This window comes from Phocoena phocoena, chromosome 19 (genome assembly GCF_963924675.1).
Source record: "Phocoena phocoena chromosome 19, mPhoPho1.1, whole genome shotgun sequence".
NCBI classification, from domain to species: domain Eukaryota; kingdom Metazoa; phylum Chordata; class Mammalia; order Artiodactyla; family Phocoenidae; genus Phocoena; species Phocoena phocoena.
In genome coordinates this window covers 21,846,966-21,869,195 of record NC_089237.1, presented here as the reverse complement: position 1 = coordinate 21,869,195, position 22,230 = coordinate 21,846,966, and the positions used below count along the sequence as shown (strand labels likewise).

Below are 22,230 nucleotides of genomic sequence, written 5' to 3'. Positions count from 1 at the left end.
ATAAGTTTCTAGGCCCTGCGGTGTGTACCTTGCTCCTGACATGCCTGTGGAGAAAGCTGGGGTGGAGTGGGTGGGGTGGGGAAGGTGTGGGTTTGTGTTGGAGGAGGCTGTTACCTCCTTCTGGGGGCCTTGTTGCCCCTGCCAGATTAGAGGGCAGGAGATGGGCGTCATAGATGGCTTATCATTTCCCAGGTCTCAGCTGCCCTGAATACAGAAACTCCGTGCTGCTTCTCCACCTCACCTCTCCCTGCAGCCCTCAGAGCCAGCCCTCAGAACCCTTAGCAGTTTCGAGGGAGGGGGGGATTCTTTTTTTTTTTTAATGAATTTATTTATTTTATTTTTGCTGCGTGTGGGCTTTCTCTAGTTGCGGTGAGCAGGGGCTACTCTTCGTTGAGGTGTGCGGGCTTCACACTGCGGTCGGCTTCTCTTGTTGCGGAGCACAGGCTCTAGGTGCACAGGCTTCAGTATTTGTGGCTCACGGGCTTAACTGCTCCGTGGCATGTGGGATCTTCCCTGACCAGGGCTCGAACCTGTGTCCCCTGCATTGGCAGTCAGATTCTTAAACACTGTGTCACCAGGGAAGCCCCAGGGAGGTTGATGCTTGATCCAGATACACAGCAGCACCTGTTGGCCCTGAGAGGCTCCATGGGGCATGAGAGGGGAGAGTGAGTCTTATTTCCTCAGAACCAGGGACTGGACTTGCAGCAAGAGGAAAGGAAGTTAGGCAGCTGGGGGGACTAACTGGCTGCCTGCTGGGAAAGCAGGTCAGACTCTGAGTCAGGACATCCCTGTGGTCATTGCCCTCCATTTGGGGCGGCAGAGTCTGACATGGCTGAGGACATTCTCGGTGGTGCTTCCAGCTGGTCTGAGGCCCTGGTCTTTGGAGGGCATGACAAGGGCAGGAATGATCCTGACCCAGAAGCCTCGGTTTTCTAGTGATGGGGGCGGGGGACATGCTGATGGAGATGCCAGGAGTCCCGCTACCCCTGACCGCGGTCCTTTCCCACTCTGTCCCAAGCCCTCCTGACTCAGCGCTGGTGGCAGCCTCGCTCTTCCCTTCCGGCTTCCGCCAGGGTGGGGGTGGGGGTCCAGCTCCTGCACAGGGGGCCCAGCAAGCGGGAAACAGGAAACAGGAGAACAAAACCGTTCCCTGGCCCCACATGCCTCACCCTCACCCTTCCTCCACCCCCCACCCCCGCTCCTGCCCACCCCCCACGGTCCTCTATTTCTCTTCCTTCTCCCCTTGGTTTCCCCTCCTCTCTGTGCCCCTCTTTCTCTCTCCTCTACCTCCCCGCACAGGATCCTCCATCCTGGCCTGTCCTTGCTGGGGACAGCAGGTGATGGGATGAGGGAGGGAAGGGGGAGCTGACTCTTATGCCTGGTTCTCCCTTCTGGTGGCTTCCCCCCCAAGGGCCCAACCCTATGACTCTTCCTTCCCCGACTCCTAGATTTGGGAGCAGGGTTGGGCTGGATCTGCTCCCCTCTGCCCCCAGCCTCCCTTACCTGGATGCTGGCTAGAATTTAGGTATAAGACCCGAAGTTGGAATGAGGGGCTCCGGACTTGGAGTCCCAGCGCTGCCCTAACGAGCTGGGTGCTCTTGGGCTTCTGTTGTTTTCTGAAAACTAGGTCAGGGCAGTGGCCCCAGGCCCCGGGGAGTGGCTGTGCGGGGGGAGCACACGGTAGACAGTCAAGTGGAATAGAAATGGGGGTGACCATGACACGCCTACTAGCCAAGGCCTCTGTCGGCCCCACCCGGGAAGGGGCCTGGGAAGAGAGAGAGCCAGGAAGGGGCGGAGGGCAGGGTCTGCCATGGACTGGGGCTTCCTGTCTGACTCACATGCTAGGGGTGAGGTGGGGGCCAGCTTGGAGCCCATTGTCGGCTTGTGGTGGCCCCTCTGGGTAGAGCATAATGGGCAGGGGGTCCTGGGGAAAAGGGTCCATCACACGCTCCCACAGGTGGTGGTGGGAAGGGTATAACATGACTCTGAGGTGGGGTGATTATGAGAGAGCGCTGCTGTCTGAGCAGGGCAGTGTGTGTGTGTGTGTGTGTGTATGTGTGTGTGTGTGTGTGTGTGTAAGAGACCTGAGGGGGCACAGCAGCAATGCATGGAGTGGGTGTGCTGGGTAGTGTGTGCACGTCCTCTAGGTGTGTGCCTTCGTGGGGTTTGTGGGTCTCTCTGTGGGGTGGGTGTGGAATGTATGGGTGGGCAGGTGGGGGTCTGGTGTGCTTTCAGGGGCACAGTGGGTATGCTTGCAAATGTGTCTCTGTGGGGTGTGTGGGCCATTGTACCCATGGGAGGGTGTTCAAAGTGTGTGTGCATACAGAAGGATGTCCACGTGCAATGTGTATATGAGGGGAATAGTGTGTTTGTGTGTGTGTAGGGTATGTGGACAGAGGGGGAGTGAGTGACTGTGTGTGTGTCGGGGAGGGTGTGGGGTGTCTAGATGTGTGTGTGGTGCGGGTCTGTAAAGGTGGGCTGGGTGTGTGTTTACATATGTACGCGTGGGAATGTGTATTTCTCTGGGGCACCAGCCCCTGGTTGAGCTTTGGACTGGAAGGAGTATAAGCGTGCGTGGGCAGGTACAGTAAGTTTTTGTGTGAGTGGGGTGTGTGTGCGTGTGTGTGACTGCGGGGGCTCTGTGCAGGCCCTCTCGTGTGTGGGGGGTGTGAGTGTGTGGGATGGGGCGGCCGCGCACAGGGGCCGCCCCGGAGGGGGAGGCGTCTGCCCTGCGAGACTCGCCGGCGTGTCCGGGCTCAGGCGCCCTCGGCCAGGAGGCGCGGGAGGCGTGGAGCTGCTGCAGCCGTCCTGCCGCCGTCCGCGCGGGCCGTCCGTCCCCTCGGGGCCCCAGGGCTCCGGGCCCGTGGCTCCGGGGGGCGGGCGGGGACCCCCGGGGCCCGCCCGCCACCGCCACCGCCGCCGCCGCCGCCGCCGCCCGGGGGGCCGAGGACGCCGCCCGCCGGGCGCCGAAGAGCGGCCGCCGGCCCCCGCGCAGCGCGCCAGTCTCCGGAAGCCCGGCACACGGCGCGCTGGGGCCGGGGCGGCGGCCGGGCCCGGGGGCCCCCGCCGGCCGCGGCGCTCGTGGGCAGCGCTGTGTGGCGCGTGGAGCGCGCGGGGGCCGGGGGCTGGCGCTGGGAGCGCGCCGTCGGCGTGGACTGCAGCGCCCCGGAGCCGCGCTGCCTCTGGCTGCCCTGCCTCAGCCACAGCGACCGCCGCGCGCCCGGGCAGCGCCCGGCCAGGGTGAGCGCCTCGGGGGCCAGCGGGGTCGGAGGCAGGGGCAGGGGTCCGGGCAGGCCTCGCCCCGGTGGGTGGGACCGGGTCACCAACTCCCTGCGTTCCTTGAGCTGTGTGCGCCCTGCGCTTGGGGACCGATCCCCTCCGGAGTGGAGAGTGAGTGAGAAGCTGGAGAGATGTAGGTGAGGGCGGCAGGCTCATGGCTGAGAGCTTTTCCAGGGGTGCCGGATTACAACCCTCAGTCTGCTGGTGGCCTCCAGTGGGCTCAAGCCTCTTGGTTTATAGGTGGTGGAAGGATGGAAGGGACCAGGGTTGTCTGAAGAGATGCCAGGACATGGAATCCTGCAGAGTTTGGGCTGGCAGTGACCCTGAGTCAGAACCATGCAGGGGTACCCTAATGAAGCAGGAGGGGCACCACTCTGCCGTCTCCCTGGTAGGGGACCTGGGTGCAGAGACACACAAGGGTTTTCAAGCGAGCCAAGGAGACTGAGGTGGCAGAATGGGCCCCAGCAGGTAATGAGTGATCTCAGGGTGAGGACTGACAGGGCTGGAGAGGGGGGTGGGGACAGCGTTTCTGATGTCCGGGATCGACCAGGCTGGTAGGGCGTGAGTCACAGTGGGCGCCATGCCCAGCATGAAAGCTGCACTCCCTGCAGTGACCTCTTTATGCTTCTGGGGGAGGGGAGGAGCAGGACTCCTGGGTTCTAGTTCCTGGTGTTGCCAACCCACCACGAGTCCAGTTCTGTCTAATTTGTGGCCCTGGGGTCACCTGCCCTTCTCCCACCATCAGTTGTATTTCTAGATGTCTCTTTCTTTCCTGACATGAGAGTGGGAGTGTTTGGAAATAGATCTGGGCCTGGGAGCATTAATCAGTGATTTCCCTATGTCTTCTGAGCCTCTCGCTCTCTTTCCCCTTGTCTCTGTGCCTACCTCAGACAGTAGAGTTGGGGATGTGTGTGAACTGTACCTCTTCCCAATCTAATCACCTTCCATTGCTGCTCCCTTCTCTGTTTCTGCATCTGTCACCTCCCTCCCCTTCAAGACGAGAGCAAGACCCAGTATTGTCCCAGATTGGAGGGGAGGAAAGGAGAGGAAACATGCATGTATAACAGAATGAAGGACTGAGGTTAAAACTAAGGAAGAGCTTCCCACAGGAGAGCAGCGAAATCTGGCCACTGATGGGGGCCTCAGTGTCTCCTCTTCAGGCAGGGGTGTGGTAGCTGTGGTGGGGGATTACCACACTGACATTCTCAGGAACCTCGTTGGCAGGGATGGGGGAAGGAGCAGTGGAAGGAAGGAATAGAGGAAAGGAAGAGGTAGAGCTTAGGGAGGGGGCACCAGTGGTGCCTGGGTGAGGAGAGGACCTGAGAGAGAAAGGCATGCCCACTGCCCTGGATTACAGGCCCCTCCTCCAACCGCCCCAACCGCCCCCGGGAGTGGCACCCCCAGGCAGCTGGCAGCTCCAGTCAGGATGTGTGCTGGGGGAAAGGTGGGGGACGTGCGGGGACCTGTCCCAGCCACTTCTCGTCACTGGGGCAGCTGGTGGCTTAAACCTTAATCCAGGACACCAGCAAAACAATAGGCCCTGTGAACAGCCTCAGCCCAGAGCCCGGGTGGAGGGCATGCAGGGGAGGTACCCCACACTGGGGAAGAGCAGGGGTTTTGGTAGGAGGGAGCAGTGGAGGGTCCCCTGAGGCCCTCTTCCCTCCCTGATCAGTTCCTTGCCAGGTCTGTAGAGATAGGAAATCCAGGGGATTTCAGACCTCAGCAGAATTCCCAGAGAATTTTCTCCTCTGGGGCTCCTCAGACCTCCATGGGGGTGTGGGGCTCAGTGGGAGAGTCCAGACTATAGCCACAAGTGGAAGGAGCTGAGGGGCCATCACTTGGCCTCCTGCCCGATGCCAGAATCCCAGCTAAGTCCTCCTAAGGCCTCCTGGATGGGGGTTGTCCAGCTTTTGCTTGGACCCTTGTGAGGACAGAGAACTCACAGCCTCATCCGGGTAGCTTTGCAGAAGTATGGGATTATAGAGTGGTCTCCCTGGCCCAGAGCTTCACTCGGCCTCCTCGTATCTTCCACCTGGCTGTGTCCTCTGGGACCGTACCAAGTAAGCCTATTGCCTCTGCTACGTTTTTCTTTAATCTACTGAGATTTGAGGATATCCCCTCCCCAAACCTCCCGCCCCATGCAGCCCAGCCTCCCACCCCACGCAGAAATCCCTAGCTTAGGGCTGGGCACAGGACCTGCTCTTTCTGCCGGATGTGTGAGCAGGAGGGTGGATGCAGGGACTTCTCAGTACCAGTACATTTGAGTGGTGGATTCGAGCTGGGGAAGCCAGGGGAACTTCGTAGTGAAGTGGGAGCCCCTCATCCCGAAACCGATGGGCTTCTTCCCTCTGCACCCAGCCGCACCTGTCTTCCCGCAGCTGAAGGCTCCTGCCTGGTGCCAAGGAGGAATGAGGGGGTGAGGACTGTTGAGGGTGGGGGAGGGGCTTCTTGCCCTTTGAGGGGTTTGGGTTAGGGGCACCAGGTAGGTTAGGCTGCCCGAGATCAGGGGTTAAAGAGCCCCCGAGGGAGCCCTCCTGGCTTTTCACTAGGCAGCCTGTCCGTGGCTCCCATGTCCTCCAGTCTGCCGTCTGCCTCCCTGTGTACCCATCTCTCTGACACCCTCCTGTCACCCACTTTCCCTCTCTGTGTCCGAGCAGGGCACTTGAAGGGAGCCCCCTCTCAGGCACCATCCTCCTCTTCTCCCTCTTGCCTCAGAAACAGACCCGTGTGCCCCCAAACCCTTGTCTTCAGACACCCTCTGCCCTGTCATCTTGGGGAGTCCCAAGTATTCCGGTGCGGCGGCTTCAGTGGACTCGCTGATGTCCAGTCCACTCCCTTGTGGTTCATTGTCCCCCACCCGTTCCTGCTGCTGCTCCTGAAGGATGCACGTGTGTGTCAGTCTCTCTGCACCCGTGTGTGCTGTGTGCGTGTGTCTACCTGAGTGAGCGTGTCTGTGCACCTTTGCACCTGAGTGTGCTTGTCTGGGTGTTTGTGATGTGTCCTGTCTGCGTGAGTGTGTATGGATGGGTCTGTGTCTGCATAGGTGTGCGTGTGTGCATGTGTGAGATGGGGCAGCAGGCGGGAATGAGCTCAGACAGCGGCAGACGCTTCCCAGGCAGGAAGGCTGTGTGTCCAGAGTCAGTGAACGTTGGCCGAACTGAATTGAATGGACATGTGGCTCGCTGCACTCTTATTACTCTGCTCACAAAGGTGTTGTGAGGGGATTGAGGAAAGAAAGAAGGAAGAAGCTGTTGGGCTGATGAGGGGGGAAGGGAAGGAGGAAGGGGAGAGCAGGGGGTCAGTCAGGGCACAAGAGGGTCTGTGCACCTGGCAGCCCCCCAGGTCCTCTGGGCTGCAGGAGGCAGTGTGCAGACTGGCGTCTCACCCTGGCTCCCTGTGCTCCCACAGCTGCCACTGGGCCCAAGAGATGGGTGCTTTCCCGGGCGCCCCCTCCCCTGGCAGGGCCCGAGGACACTGCGGCTGCACAAAAGCCTCCAGGACGGCTTTGGCTTCACCCTGCGCCACTTCATCGTGTACCCGCCTGAGTCCGCTGTGCACTGTAGCCTGAAGGTACACGTCCTGTGCCCCTGCCGGCCTGGCCTGAGGGAGCTTTCAGGGGGCATTCCTTTGTGCTGTCCCCTCTCCGGTGCTTCTGTGGCCTGGACAGGAGGGTCACTGAGAGGCAGGGGCAGCCCTGGCTGGGTCATTTGTGTGGGGTGATCGTAGACAAGCCCCCTCCCGCTCTGGGCTCAGTCTTCTCAGGAGAAGGGGCTGTGGCTGGCTTGGGGCAAGGAGCTAGAGGTGGGGGAGCCGGGATGCCCCCCCCCCGACTCTCAGCCTCTGGGAGGTGAACAGCTTCTCAGAGAGATGGGCTTCCGGGGACCCCTTGTCCACTGGCCACTTCTGAGCTGGGTTAGTTGCCTCTACCTAGCCTGAGCTCTCCGGGAGTCTGTCCTCCGGGACCCCTCCCAGAGCGCCCCAGGCCCATGCTGGCCTCAGATTTGGGCCTGGAAAGAGCCCTGGGCTGGGCTGGAGACCTGGGTTCCAGTCCTGGTACAACTCCTAACTCACTGTGAATCTTGGGTGGTCTCACCCTCTCTGGGCAGCATTTCTCCTGCCATCTCCTGAGGGCATTGATCTATTTGACCCCTGAGGGCCCTTCCAACCCTAATATGAACGTCAAGTTCTCTGAGTCCAGGAACCAGGGCTACTCACCCTAAGCCACGGTGTGGGCTGGGGGTGGGGGTCCGTGACAGGAAGACATGAGGGGGGCCTAGGCAGGAACTAGGGCTCCCAAGGAGGGGCCAGCTCCCTTCCCCCACCTCTCTCCCAGCAGGAGGGGAGAAAGATTTATTCTGGAGTCCGTGAACCTGTTTCTCCCCTCCCCCAGAGCTGGGACCGGCCTGCACAGCTGTTGGGGGACTCTCCCTTGGGGAGCTTAGTCCCACCTGCCAGAGAACCAAGGCATTGGATTTCTCTGCCTGTGTCTGTGTGCCTGCACGTGTCTCTTTGTATGCACACGTGCGTGCGTGGTATGCTAGTCATGTACGTGCATGCGTGTATATCTAGACACGTGTCTGTGTATACGCTTCGTGTGTACATGTTGCTGTGCAGCTCTCACACCTGTCTCTGAGTCTGGGGCCCCGGCATAAACTCTTCGCACTGGCTGTAAGTGGGGGCTGACGGTGTGTGGGAGGGGCCCTGCCTCACCCCTTATGCCCAAGGACACCAGCCTCCCAATTCCCTGGAACCTCCCTCCAGTCCTTCTAGCCCTCCTTCTCCAGAATGTCCCTCCTTCCTGGCCCTTCCACCTTCTCTCAGGGAGCCCTGCTGAGGGTGACCCTGCAGACACAGCCTGAGTGGTCTAGACTGGGTGGTGGACCTGTCTCAGAGAGACCTCGCTCACATGGAGGGCTGGAAGACTCTGGGGCAGGGCAAGCCAGGGACGGGCTCCATCCCTTTCCAGAGCATGCCCAGGACTGGGAGCCCACAGGGAGCTCACCCATCTCAATGCACCCACCTGCCTCTGCGACCCACTCACTGTGCTGGCAGCTCACATCAGCGGGCACACTCCCCGCACGGGAGGGCAGGGCCAGAGGGACTGCTCTCCAGCAGAGCCCAGCAGCCTTCCTGTCCTGGCTGGGATGCCCAGGAGTCCTGGGTTCCGGCACTGGCTCCTCTGTTGTCTCTGAGTGGCCTTGGACAAGTCACACCCTGTCATCTGTGGAATGGATGATCTGTACAGAGGATTAGACAAGATGACCCCAAAGGTCCTGTCCAACTCGAACATGCCACACTCTGCTGGCCTGTCCTGTCTCTCTCACTTCCTCCTGCCCTTGTTCCTGATTCCTCCCCAGATGCAGTGCCCTGCCCCGCCCCCTCACTCACCAGGATGACCCCAGAGGCCTCCCTAGTGGGTCTCCTCGACTCCATTTCTTAGCCCTGCACCTAGACGCCAGAAGTATTTTCACATCTGCTCTCTCCCACTCAAGAACCTTCACTGGCTCCCTCTTTCTCTCCTTTCAAAGCTGAAAGCTTTAGTCTGGCTCCTGTCACTTGCTGGTGTTGACACTCCTTCTGCTTCAGCTCAGTTGATCCAGTCCTGTTTCTGCCACCAAGTGCCAGCACCCTCCACTCACCTCGCCCAGAATGCCTTCTCCCAGCCGGCCTCAAACTTGCCTTAGAACCCCCTCCCACAGGGGCTCTAATCAGGCCTTCCCTCCCCATGCTCTAAGAGCTGATAGCCACTGTTTGCACTTGTCATGCCTGCTTATCTGTGTCTGCCTGGGTCCTGTCTGTGTGTGAGTGTGTTTGGCCCCTCCCCCATTGGGCTTCGAGCTCCCCAAGGGAAGGGGTCCTGGGTCCCCCATTGGATTGGGGCCTTTCGGACGGCTGAGATGCTGGTGCAGAAGGATCGGCAGGCGTGAGAGAGGGCTCCTGTTACCCGGGGACGCTGCCTGGGACTTGACCTCCCCGTGGACACCCCTCCCACCCCCTCTGGCTGCTGGGCTAGTTGAAAGATGATAAGAGGGGAGGCAGCTGGGTGGGGGAGCTTGAAGGGGCCCTCCCAGGTGGAGCTGGGCCTCCCCCTGTGCTGCCGAGGGCCCACACCCACCTCTGTTCCCTGCAGGAGGAAGAGAATGGAGGCCGAGGAGGAGGTGAGGAGTGGCAGGGGGCTGGGCTCCAGGGGCTGGGGCTGAGCTGGGACTGGTCCTCCCGCTGGTGTCTCTGCCTCTCCCCCAGGCCAGCCTGGATTCTGCTGTGCCCCCCTCCCTTGCCTGATGCCCCTGCCTTGGCTCTTCCCTGTGTGTCCGCTCGAAACCTCTGCTCACTCTCTCTGTCCTCCCTTTCTTTTCTCGCAGTTGTCTTCCTCTGGGCCTGTCCATTGCGCGCTGGGGGTGGCGTTCTGGGGAGCAGATAGGTTTCTAAGCCCTGGCCCCTGCCCTGGAGTTACTCCCAGCCTAGATGGAGGCAGAGGCAGGGCCTGCAGGACCCTCGGGGCGGGAGGTAGTGCACCGCTGATCAAGGGCTATCTTTGGGGATAGAGACACTGGGGTTCTCGGGGCATAACGGGGGCCCTGAGGTCTTTCTCTTTTCAGATGTGAGCCTAACTCCCCTGGCTGTCACCCTTGCTCTCCCAAACGGCTCCTTACTGGAACCCAGGCTTCCCGGGGTATTCAACACAGAACCCCTTGAACAGGCAGACTTCCTTCTCTGCCACTTGGGCCTTTGCTGGGCAGCCATGGGGCCACTGTCTTCCCGAATCCCCATTGGAGGAACCAGCTGACCTAGAGCAGGCCCGTTTCTCTGGTGGAGACAGTTAGCAGTTAGCAGTTAGCAGCAGAGGAGTATTGCTGGGGTGTAACGTGATGTCATGAAGGGCCGAGTGCCAGTCCCGGGATCCTTAGGGCTCTGCTTGGAGTCCCCTGACCCTGGGGGAGGGAGTGGGGTGGGAGGTGCAGGTGCTGGGTCTCTGTGAGCCTCAGGGTCTTGCTTGGCTCTCCTTGGGTCTGGGTGTGGACACTCTGTGTGTGTGTGGGTTTTCCTCCCTGCTGTGTATCTTCAGGACTTTCATGGCACCCTTCCTTTGTCTTGTGACTTGTGTGTGTGTGCGCGCGTGTGCGTGTCTGTCTGTCTGCCCCTCTAGACTGTGAGCTCGGGAAGGGCAAGGGCCAGGTCTGTCCATCCTCTGTAGTCTACTTTCTAGCACAGTGCTGGGACGCAGGAGCCATTTAAGGAGTGACTCCGTGTGTTTTCGTTTTCCCAGCAGTGTGTTGTCTTGTCTGATCCTGTGCATCCGTGTCCCTGTGGATGTGTGGGTCTGTGTTTGTGTCCGTGTGAGTGTGATCACTGTCTGAGTGTGTGTCCGCTGTGTGTGTAGCTGTGCATGGGTGTGACCTTCAGCAGCCACCCCCAGCTAACCTGGCTGATGCTCACCAGGACCCTCCCCCCGGCACCGCCTGGAGCCCATGGACACCATCTTTGTCAAGAATGTGAAGGATGATGGCCCTGCCCATAGGGCGGGGCTTCGAACAGGTGAGCTGTCCCAGTTACATGGCTCATTGCACAGCTCTGGGTCTCTTCTCTCTACCCTCTGGTTAGGATGGAATTTCGGGATCCAGGTGTTGGGGAGGCTCCTGTCCCCCACTGTCATCCATACATGGTACAGGGGTTCTCAGGTAGGGCCATTGACACCCTTTGGCCTGCTCACCTGTGGCCCTGTCCCTGGTCCCCAGGAGACCGGCTGGTGAAGGTGAATGGGGAGAGCGTCATCGGGAAGACCTACTCCCAGGTCATAGCTCTGATCCAGAATAGGTGAGCGCCCCTGCCTCCCTTCTCCCACGAGAGCCCCCAGCCCACTCACAAGTCCCTACTCACCCCACCCCCTTGGCCCTGGTGGTGCCCTGGCGACCAGGATCCCTGTTCTCCCAGACCCTGTTGCCTCAGCCTGGCCTGACCCCCTGCCCTGTCTCTGTAGCGATGATACCCTGGAGCTCTCCATCATGCCCAAGGATGAGGACATCCTCCAGCTGGTGAGTCCTGCCCTGCTGTCTGAGGTGGAGGACCCTGGGTGCTGGGGGCAGGATGCAGCCCTTCTCCTTGGGCCTCCCTCCTGCATCGGGCCCTCTGGGAGGCGGAGGAGTGAGTGTGGGGGCAGCACCAGCCCGGCATTGCCCAACTGGGGATGCCAGGCCCGTCCCCGGGCTGGGGCTGCTGGTTGCTTCAATCGGGGCTGTGCTGGGGGAGGGGGAGGCACTGGCCTTGGCCGGCAGGATTCCTGCCAGGGTGTCCGGAAGGAGCATGGCCCAGTGGGCCCTGCCAGACTGGCACGTTCCTGTGGCTCCCGTGAGACACCTGTTCCCTACACCACTCCCTGCCTGGCCTCGAGTGAGCGTGTCTCCTATAGATGTGTCCACACACACACATACACACACACATACACACACAGGCACACACACAGTACCCCACTTTCGTGTGCTCCCATTCACACTGCATACCATGGACCACCCAATACATAAGCAGAGAACACTAGATACACAGCCGCACACAGCCCACCCTTCAACTAGCACACCGTACACTGCAGTATGTGATAACGCACACCACCTGCCAGACATACCATACCAGGCACTTACCACGATACACACCACCCCTCAGTGCTACACACAGGCACCCACTACCCCACACCCACGACCACAAACGTCACAGCGCACCACACACTCCTCAGCATCTCAGATCCGCACAGCACAACACCGCAGTGTGTCCCACCACACACACCCGGACTTCTCATCCCCACAGCACGGACACTTACGACGTCACAGATGTCTGCTGTCGTCACAACACGTACGCCCACAGGCGTGGCGCAGCCTGCTCCATCCCAGCACAGGCGCGTGCGCTCACCGGTGTCACAGCAACCCGGACTTCCACAGTCACAATGCGAGTGCAAATGCCCTTCCCTTCACAGCTAGCACTCGGCGTTCACCCACCGCTCACAGAGCAGGCACCACAGACGCTGCGCGTGGCGGACCCCGCCCTCACACGTGTACGCGCTTATGCCACGCGCTCCGTGTGCATCACACACGCACACTCACACACACATGCTGTCTCTCTCTGTCTCGCCCCCAGCTCTGACCCCAAGTCCAGAGCAATCCTCTCTGCCCAGTGTCCAGTTTCCTGGTCTCTTGGGTGCCAGCCAGATGCCAACTTGCTTGCCCCCGAGGTCACTGCCCCCCCCCCCCCCCCCCCCCCCCGCCCCAGACGGCCTAGGGCCAAGCCTGGGAAGTCCTGGGAGCCGTAGTGCTGGCTTCTGCCCTGAATGTGCTCTCACAGTCACCGTAATCACAATGCCATGCTTGGCCCCGTGCCCCTCGGGAACCTCCAGCCCGTGACCTCGATTGTCCCCTTGCCCTTCCTGGGGAGGGGGAGGCAGGGGTGGGGGCCCAGAGGGGTGGGCGGCTCTCCCCCGGTCTCCAGGGCCCTGCCCGTACGCCCTCAGGCGGTGTACTGGGGGGGATGGGGTGTGACAGGGCGGGACCTGGGGCGTTGCTCTCTCCAGCCGGAGGGGGGCAGGGTGGGACAGCAGCCTTGAGCTCTGCTGCCCAGGCTCGGGCGGGCAGGCAGACCCAGATGTCAGCATCTGGGGGCCTCTGCTGGCCCCCCTCTCTCTGGCTGGCCAGAGGGTGGGGCCCAGGCATTCCTGTGGTTGGGAGCCAATGCTGGAGGCCAATGGGGCCGCGGCAGCCGCTGACGCCACCGCCGACGCGGCGAGGCCCCTCCACACCCATCTTCCCCTCCCTCCTCCTCCCGCCAGCGAGAGAGCCGGTGGGGGCCCGAGGGCAGCCGCGGGGAGGGCAGCCTGGGGGGACGGAGGCCAGGGCCGGCACAGTGGTCAGTGGGGTTTAGCGGGGGGCGAGGGGAGGGTGGAGGCGGGCCGGGATGCTGCCGCCACTGCCGTGATGTGGGGAGTCTGGGGAGCCGGCAGGATGGCAGGAGGGAGAGGTACGTGAGTGTTCCCGGCCGGCCGGCCGGCGTGTGGGTCCGAAGGGGGCTGACTGAGTAGGGGTGTGGTTTAGCTCGTCCTCATCACATGATGTGTGTGCCTGGGACTGGAGGTGTAGTTGTTTGTCTGTGTGTATGTCTCATTGTGTTTCTCTACGTGTGTGTGAGTGTGTCTCTGGGTGTGTATTTTCCTGTGTCTCCTTGTGATGTGTGTGTATGTGTGTTTGGTTTCACCCTCCCTCTTGGATACTTCACCCTGAGATAGGCCCCCGGGCAGCCCATCATGGGCCAGGCTAGGCCAGGGCCACAAGGCTGCTGTCCCTGGGGGCCGCCTCCTTTTTTGGCTGGGCCTGGGCGCCGGCCGCCGGCCCCCGGCCCCCGGCCCTGTCACCCCTCAGCAATGCAGCGTCAGCCTCAGCTCCCAGCGCCAAATTCCAGGCCTGGGGTGCCAGAAGGTGGCCCAAGGCCCCTTAGCCAGTCTGGCCCCTCCCCCAAGCCTGGCCCAGAGAAGCAAGTTCCTCCTCAGCCCAGTGGCCCAGGGGCCAGGCCCTCAGCTCCCCGTCCAGGGGATGGAGGGACAGCTGGGCTCTCCCAGCCCCTGCCCACCCCCAGCCCACCCCACCCTGGACACACCCCTTAGGCCGCTTCCTCCCCTGTCATCTGCCACCTTGACTGGTCTCTGGTAGGGTTTCCCAGCTCCACCCGAGGGTCTGTGGGCACCATTGGACGCAAGAAAGCAGGGAGGCAGCTGAGGCCAGCATCGGGGGAGGACCCCAGAAAACAGATGTTGGAATGTTTGTGGCTAAAGGCAGTCCTTGTCATAAGTCTTAGAAAAATCCTGGCTCTTTCTCAAGTGAGTGTGTGAGAGAGAGAGAGAGAGAGTATGTGTGTGTGTGTGTGTGTGTGTGTGTGTGTGTTTGTGTATGTGTATGTGTGTAAGACTCTCAAAGGCCTCTTATTTCTTTGTCCTCCCCCGCCCCCCGACTCTCTTTGGAGCATGCCCTCTCACCCCCACCCACTCAGGACTCCCCCTGCTTGGTCCCCTCCTTTCAGTCCCCTTCTCTGGAGACCTTGACCTCCAGGGGCTGCTGTAGCCTTCCCCTGTGAGGCCTGTTCAGACCTGCTTACCTGCTTCTGTGTCCCTGGCCAGGCCTACTCCCAGGACGCCTACCTGAAGGGGAACAAGCCGTATTCTGGAGAGGCCCGGAGCATCCCAGAGCCACCCCCAATCTGCTACCCCCGAAAGACCTACGCCCCGCCGGCCCGGGTCTCTACCTGGGCCACTATGGTGCCTGAGCCGCTCTCAGCACTGCCCAGTGACCCCCGGAGTCCTGCTGCCTGGAGTGACCCGGGGCCCCGCATCCCGTCTACTGCCCGCTCCCATCCTGACAACCCTTCCTTGGGGATGAGCCAGCCCCGCCCCAGCCCTGGTGCCTTCCCCCGCCTCCCCTCGGAGCCCCGGACGCTTCGTGCCTTCCCGGAGCCTGGCAGCCGGGCGCCCCCCAGCAGACTGGAGTGCCAGCAGGCCTTGTCACACTGGCTGTCGAACCAAGTACCCCGCAGGGCGGGGGAGAGACGGTGCCCCACCATGCCCCCCCGGGCCCGCAGTGCCTCCCAGGACCGGCTGGAGGATGTGACTGCCCACCGCCCGTGGCCCTGCTCCACCTCCCAGGGTGCCTTGAGCCAGCTGGGCCAGGAGGGCTGGCACCGCGCTCGCTCAGACGACTACCTGAGCCGGGCCACCCGCTCAGCCGAGGCGCTTGGGCCAGGGGCACTGGTGTCACCCCGCTTCGAGCGCTGTGGCTGGGCTTCCCAGCGTCCGTCTGCCCGCACCCCTGCCTGCCCACCCAGGGACCTGCCCGGGCCCCAGGCCCCACCCCCGCCTGGCCTGCAGGGCCTGGATGACGCTGGGTATATCGGATACCGGAGCTATAGCCCATCATTCCAGCGCCGGACTGGACTTCTGCATGCCCTCTCCTTCCGGGACTCGCCCTTTGGGGGGCTGCCCACCTTCAACTTGGCCCAGTCCCCTGCACCATTCCCACCGGAGGCCTCTGAACCACCAAGAGTTGTCCGACCAGAACCCAGCACCAGAGCCTTGGAGCCTCCCGCCGAGGATCGCCGTGACGAAGTGGTCCTGAGGCAGAAGCCTCCAACAGGCCGCAAGGTCCAGCTGCCCCCTTCCAGACAGATGAACCTTGGGTTTGGTGACGAGTCCCCAGAGCCAGAGGCCAGTGGGCGAGGGGAACGCCTGGGCAGAAAGGTGGCCCCTTTGGCCACTACTGACGACTCTCTGGCTTCCATTCCCTTCATCGGTGAGTGACGGTGCAGGTGGCTGTCTTGGGAGACTTGGTTTTCTGTGCCCTGTTGGACTTTACCCACCTGCCATCATGGGCAAAACTCTGGGTTGGGTGCTGATGGGATCAACCCGTTTCTGTGTCCATCCATCTGTCTGTCCATCCAACTGTCCATTCTTGCATTCCTCCATCCATCCTTCTGTCTCCCTTCCATCATCCCGTCATCCTTCCTCCCATTCATTGACCCTTCCAGCCTTCTTCCCATCCACCTTTACTTCCCCCTCCCTTCTCCCTCCCTTCCCTCCCTCCTCCTCCCTCTTTCCTTCCATTGTTCCTTCCTTTCACCTGTCCTTCCATCCTTTCATTCTTTCTTTTCCATCCTTTCTTTGTTCCTTTCACCCTTTGTTCTTTCTGTCCACCCTCCATCCCTCCATCCATCCAACACATATTTGTGTCAGGCACTGTGCTAGGCTCCGTGCTCTCCTGGAGTGTGTGATCCAACCATGGGAACAGATGATCAGACAAGAACGATCCAGTTGAATGGGTGTGTGATAGGAGTACAGGGAGCTCTAGGAGGCAGAGAAGGGATAGACCGGGGCATGGTGGCCAAGGAGAGAATCTTGGAGAAAAAGGAAATTTCGGCTAAGACTTGAAGGAGTTAGTCAGGGTAAGAATGTTCAGGGAGAGAGACTAGAATATGCAAAGACCCTGAAGTGAGAGGTAGGATGCCCTTCCAGGTCATCGGAACAGGTCTGGAGGGGCCTTGTCAGTCACTGGGGAGTTGGGATTTCATTCTGAGAGCAGAGGGAATGCTGAAAATTTGCTGCCTTTAGAATAGATGTTGGGTAAGGGAGAGGCAAGAAAGTGGAGGAGTCAGTGATTCCCAGGTTTCTGGCCTTACGGGAGGGTGGAGCTTCACCTCCATATTGGGAAAGAGAGGGAGCTAGGCAGGAAGAGGTTTCGGCTGAATAAGAGGTGCTCATGGAGGGAGCAGAATGAACCGGGCTGGGTCTAGGGGCTTGGGAGGAAGACTGGGGTGCAGGAGCCCAGAGATGGTAACTGGGGCTGAGAGTGGTGAGCTCACCCTAGGGCAGCCATGGGAGTGGCGGAGAAGCAGCCCCGGCCAGGAGAGGAGGCACAGCCCTGGCCCCCCCAGCCAGCCTTCAGTCTAACAGGGCAGACGCAGCCTACTGTCTCAGTAAGCTCCCAGTCTGAGGGCGGGAGGTAAAGTCTTTAGTTTCAGGGTCCTTCCAGTCTTGCGGGGGGGACGTGGCAGCCACCTTCAAGGAGCCCCCAGTTGATGGGGGAGATGGTCCTTATCCTCAAGAAGCTCCCAGTCTGATGGGGGAGACACCAGCCATGGCTTCAGAGAGGCCTGCCTCCCGGCCAGGACTAAGAGAGACGGCTCGACCCCACTCCTGGGTGCCCTCAGTGTGATGGAGGAGGCAGAGGCTGAGCCTCTGTGACCACAGTGGGAGGTGACCCGTGGTGGGTCAGCTCCCTCGGCAGTGGGCATGCTGCCAGCAGGGCCCTGGAGGGCTTCTGGAGCCTTGGGGATGTGGTCCCGGCCCGGATGGGAGGCTGGGGCCGGGGGGACAGACAGGTTCAGCCTTCTGATAGCTTCACCCACCGCTCCCTCCGCTCTCGTAGATGAGCCCACCAGCCCCAGCATTGACCTCCAAGCCAAGCACGTCCCTGCTTCTGCTGTGGTCTCCAGCGCCATGAACTCAGCCCCTGTCCTGGGCACCAGCCCCTCCTCCCCAACCTTCACCTTTGCCCTCGGCCGCCATTACTCCCAGGACTGCAGTGAGTGCTGCCCGCACCCCCAGCCCCACCCTCTCCGTTGCTGCCTGGTCCCAGGGGTGCCCGCTGCCTGATGTCTGGCCTCTTCCGACTGGCTTCTGCTCCTCCTGGGGACCCACGGGGAGAGTCCCCTCTTGGCCTTGCCCGGACAGGAGGGATCTGGGGAAGCCCCCGCCTGCTGCCCCGCTGACCCTGGGCCCCTGTGGGCGGCTTCACAGGCAGCATCAAGGCCGGCCGGCGCTCCTCCTACCTGCTGGCCATCACCACCGAACGCTCCAAGTCCTGCGACGACGGGCTCAACACCTTCCGGGATGAGGGCCGGGCTCTGCGGTGAGGCTGGGGGCTATGGAGGGGCTCTTGGCCCTGGGGTCGTCTACACACCGGGGCAGCCTGCTTCCCCCCGGAGGGCCTTTGAGCCTTGGGGCTTGTGGGAGGTCCTGGCTGTGCCTCCCACAGCCCTCATCCTCTGTCCTCACCCCCCAGGCGCCTGCCGAACCGCGTGCCCAGCCTGCGTGTGCTCCGAAGCTTCTTCACTGATGGGGTGAGTGGCACGTGTGTGTGGGTGAGGGTGTCGGAGGTCTGGGGAGGGGCCCAGGGGCCCACCCCTCAGCTGTGGAGTCCAGCCTTGGCAGAGGGACCTGGCCTGTGACTCCTGCAACCCGAAATGGGCCCCTCCGGCTCCCATCTCCTTCCGGCCTCGGCTGTCCCCACACTCACCTCGTGTCGGCCATGTGACCCACCCTCTCTGTGGGCTCAGTCATCACCTAAAGACACCGTGAGCCTTCCTTCCCAAGGCCTTTGCATTGTCCTTCCAGCCGCCGCTCCCCCATCTCCCGTCAAGAAGGCCCTTTCCACGGCCCACATGCCACATGACTCACTTTTTCACTTTCTTTAGATTTTTTTAGGCCTTCTGTGAAATTTCAGCCTTGATGCCTGATATTTCATGCCTCCCCTCACCACTCCGCTCTTCTCCTAGCACTTCTCATGTTACACAATTTGTGCGTCCATCTCCTTTCTTGCCTGTCTCCCCAGCTTGAATGTAAGCTCCATGAGGGCAGGGATTTCATTCGTCTTATTCACTGTTTGACCCCTCTGCATACCTAAAACAGTGCCTACACAGTGGAGGCACTGGGTCAGTATTTGCATGGTGTCTTCAGGGGACAGGGGACACCCTGGAAAGGCGGGGGACACACAGGGTTGAGAGTGATGGAGAGGCTGAAATTTCCAGCCTCAGGACCTGGCTGTGCCGAGCCTTAGTTGTGGCCCGCGGGGTCTTCGTTGCCTCGTGCGGGATCTTTAGTTGCAGCATGCGGGATCTAGTGCCCTGACCAGGGATCGAACTCAGGCCCCCTGCGTTGGGAGAGCAGAGTCTTAACCACTGGACCACCAGGGAAGTCCCGACACAGAATCAGTTCTGAAATGACCTTAAATCTTTTTGATTATGGATGGGTTGGAAAAGGCATATTGATTTCAAATGTCACCTGGCTTATTCCTTATCACGTCCTCTGCTTACTTAACTATCCCTTGACCTGTCACCTCTACTGCTGGAGTCCTGCTGACACTATCACTTCCTCTGTTTAACTCCTTGTGGACACAATCACTTCCTCTGCTTCCTTAGTTCCTTCAAGTCTATAAAGGTAAGCGTGGTGAGGCATGTGGCCTGCAGTTCATAGCCTTTCCTCCTTTCTGGCTTCCCCGTCACATATGTCTCATGACCTCAACACAGATGGGTCAGAGAGGGTAAGCAAGGCCCATGAGGCCACACAGCACAGCAGAGCGTAGCACAGGCAGATGCCAGGCCCTTGTGGCTGCAAATGGTCCATGGGGTTTCTGAGATGCTGGCACTGTGGGAGCCACCCTAAATTGCCCTCTGTCGTCCCTCTGCAGTCCTTGGATAGCTGGGGCACTTCCGAAGATGCTGACGCTCCTTCCAAGCGACACTCAACCTCTGACCTCTCGGACGCAACCTTCAGCGACATCAGGAGAGAAGGCTGGTTGTATTATAAGCAGGTCCTCACCAAGAAGGGGAAGGTAAGATGGCTGGAGGAATGAGCTGGAGGTGGATGGAAGCTGGCTCCAGCAGAACTCCCAGCTCTTCCTACACCCACCCTCTGGAGCTAAGGAGAGCCAGCTGAGGCTGCAGCCTGAGGGGTAGAGGTTAGATGCTAGGAAGAACTTCCTGGGGGTCCTAAAGAACTCATGAAAAAGAGTTAACCAAAGAGGTGGTCTTTGCTGTGGGGTGGCTCTCATCCAGTTGTGCTTGGAATTCTGACAGAACCATCAGATCACCCCCAAAATGGCCACTGGGGCTCATGGAAAATGAGAGAGCAAGGCCAGCGTGATTCTTTTAGGGGAGCTGAAGCCCCAAAAGAAAGCAGAGGTTAGCCTTTTCAAGGCCAGCAAAGGTTCTAGTCTTCATCCTAAGGGCAACTAAAAGCCCCTGGGGCCTCTTCCACTGGGCTTCCTGGGGAGTGAATTAAGAGAGGGCCAGAGGGAGGCAAGGAGACCAGTTCGGGGCCGCCACAGAGATCCAGGTGAGAGATGAAGGGGGCTTGGGCCTGAGGCCGGGAGATAAGCAGGATCCCAAGGGGAGAAGGCGGGGCCCCTTGGTCCATGGAGTACAATCCCAGGTTCCAGGCAGCAAAAGAGGGAGGAGGAGGCCGCCCGACTGCTGTCACCCGAGCGGCCCAGGCAGAGCGGAGCAGAGTGGTTAGCATGAGCCTGGGCCTGGCTCCTCACTGTGCCACGAGCTGCTGGGGGAGCTTGTTTGGCTCACCTACCAGTTTCCTCGTATGTAAATGGAGCAAATGATAATCACTAGCTCATACACCCTTGCTGAGGATTAAATGAGATGATCTAAGCAAAAAGAACTCACCCAGTGCCTGGCGCCTGGGAGCAGCTATCCTGCTTAATGCTATTATTTGAATTTTCCACCCTGCCTTCTGAGGGCCTTGTACCTGAAAAGAACATAAGCTTTGAAGTCAGACAGCCTTGGAATTCCTGCCCAGCCACTTATCAAGCATAAGGCTTCGGGCAACCCCCTTAACGTCTGAGCCTCACTTCTCTCATCTGTAAGATGGGGACAGTGTTGTTCTACTCCAAGGGCCAGTGTGAGGGTGAAGTGAGAAGTGTAGTCCAGGCAGGAGCGGCACTCACGTGTGCCCTCGTCCAGCCCGCAGACAATGATGAACAGCCTACCCTGCTCCAGTTCTCTGTTGAGGTTCCGGGGATTCAGTGGTGAGGGAGCCAGGCCAGTCCTGCCCTGCTGGGGTTCCTGCTGGGCAGAGAAAGCATTTGTTGCTTACCAGTTGCCAGTGCTTGACTGCTGTGATGGGGGAGTTCAGGGGAGCGGCATATAGTAGCGTATGACCCTGACCTCAGCAGGGTGGGAGGGGTTGTCTGGAAGGCTGTGAAGGGTGTCCACACAAAGGAGGGAGGTGGGGGTGTGGTCTGACAGGGGAGATGCCCTCCTGCACAGCTAGGAGAAGGGTGGCAGGGGGTGCTGGGCAGCTGGGAGCCAGGGCAAGAGATGGAAGCCGGGTGGGGTGTTGGGCGCCTGGGCGCGGGTGCATCGCTCAGGGTGAGCCTTTGCAGGCATTTAAGGGTGGGGTGTGGGAGGTGTGAGCCCAGGAGGTAAGTGTTGCATCTGTGACAGGAGGAGACAAGGCCACTGCTGCTGTCCAGGTGAGCGAGGGGAGTGGGACCAAGGGGAGGGGACACCTTAGAGAGATTCAGGGGTAAGGAAAGCCTGGGCGGGCTGAGGGCTGGGAGGTGAGGGAGGATGGAGGAGGTTCCTGGGGTCCCAGCTTGGGCTGTGGGGTCAGAGAGTAGTGGGACCCTTCCCAGAGCCACAGGGCACCGGAGGGGTAGGTTTGGGGAGAGGAAGCCAAGAGGTTCCTTTGGGGCCTATGGAGTCCGAGGGCCCTGGCGCACACTTCTGCGGAGGTGTCCTGGCAACAGAGGCTCTGAGGGTGTGGCATTGGGAGGGAGGTCCACCTGGGGAGGGCATTCGTCCATCAGAGAGGACACAAGCACCTACAGCCATGGGCGCGGGAACACTGAGGGAGAAAGCAAGAGACAGCCGGGCCTCGGGAGGAAGTGGGGGACGGAGACCAAGGAGGAGGAGCCAGGTGTGGACGAAGACTTCCAGCCCGAGACTTGAGCCCTTCGGAGGGCCTGGTGACAACTGCTGACTTCTGCCTGCCACATAGCCTGCCCCCAGCTCTGGGTGGCCTCTGGCAGCCCAGCCGCAGTGTCTCCTGGGCAGGGAGAGGACCTGGCCCCTTCCTGCTCACTGGCCGGTTCTGAAGGAGGGGGCTTTCCACTCCCATCTGGTCTCTCGGTCTGTCCAGGGTCCTGATCGCCAGCCAGATGTTGTCTGCTTCAGCAAGTCCAGCCTCTCCCCGCCCCCAGCTCCCAGTCTCTTTTGGAGACCACTGACTGTCAGGCGGAGGAGGGCGTGGGTGGGTATGACCCATCTCTGCAGCCACAGACCCAGCATTTGAGCTGGATGCAACTTGGAGACCAGCTGGCTCACCTCTCGTTTTTACCAGTAGGGCATTCTGATGCTAGGGGAGGGGGCCTGACTTATCCAAGGTCACCTAGCTGGTTCAGTCTCAAAGGGGCACCCTTGTCACCATCTCACTCTGACACTAAACTTCTCCTGGAGGGCCCTACTGCCTCCTGCTCTGAACGTCCCCGCCTGGGTCCAGCAGGTATGTGATGATGGGCAGGATTCATGGCCGGATGTGGCTGTGTTCACCTGCCAGCCATGAAGCCTCCTCATCTGGTTTGCTCTGAAGATAGACGCTTGGGCTGGGTGTGGAGTCGTAGGTGGGCCATGAGCCAGAGGAAA

At 60.6% G+C, this 22,230-nt stretch overlaps 1 protein-coding gene across 1 annotated transcript in view; it reads left to right on the top strand.

Annotated features, from left to right (window-relative positions):
• ARHGAP23 (Rho GTPase activating protein 23) overlaps positions 1 to 22,230 on the top strand; it is a 71,193-nt gene that overhangs the window by 18,403 nt on the left and 30,560 nt on the right. The window contains exons 2-11 of the mRNA XM_065897633.1: positions 6,688 to 6,849; positions 9,410 to 9,437; positions 10,720 to 10,815; positions 11,016 to 11,094; positions 11,258 to 11,312; positions 14,426 to 15,590; positions 17,223 to 17,378; positions 17,594 to 17,705; positions 17,859 to 17,916; positions 19,263 to 19,406. Coding sequence (XP_065753705.1) covers positions 6,688 to 6,849; positions 9,410 to 9,437; positions 10,720 to 10,815; positions 11,016 to 11,094; positions 11,258 to 11,312; positions 14,426 to 15,590; positions 17,223 to 17,378; positions 17,594 to 17,705; positions 17,859 to 17,916; positions 19,263 to 19,406 — 2,055 coding nt within the window. The remainder of the gene's footprint in view (positions 1 to 6,687; positions 6,850 to 9,409; positions 9,438 to 10,719; positions 10,816 to 11,015; positions 11,095 to 11,257; positions 11,313 to 14,425; positions 15,591 to 17,222; positions 17,379 to 17,593; positions 17,706 to 17,858; positions 17,917 to 19,262; positions 19,407 to 22,230) is intronic.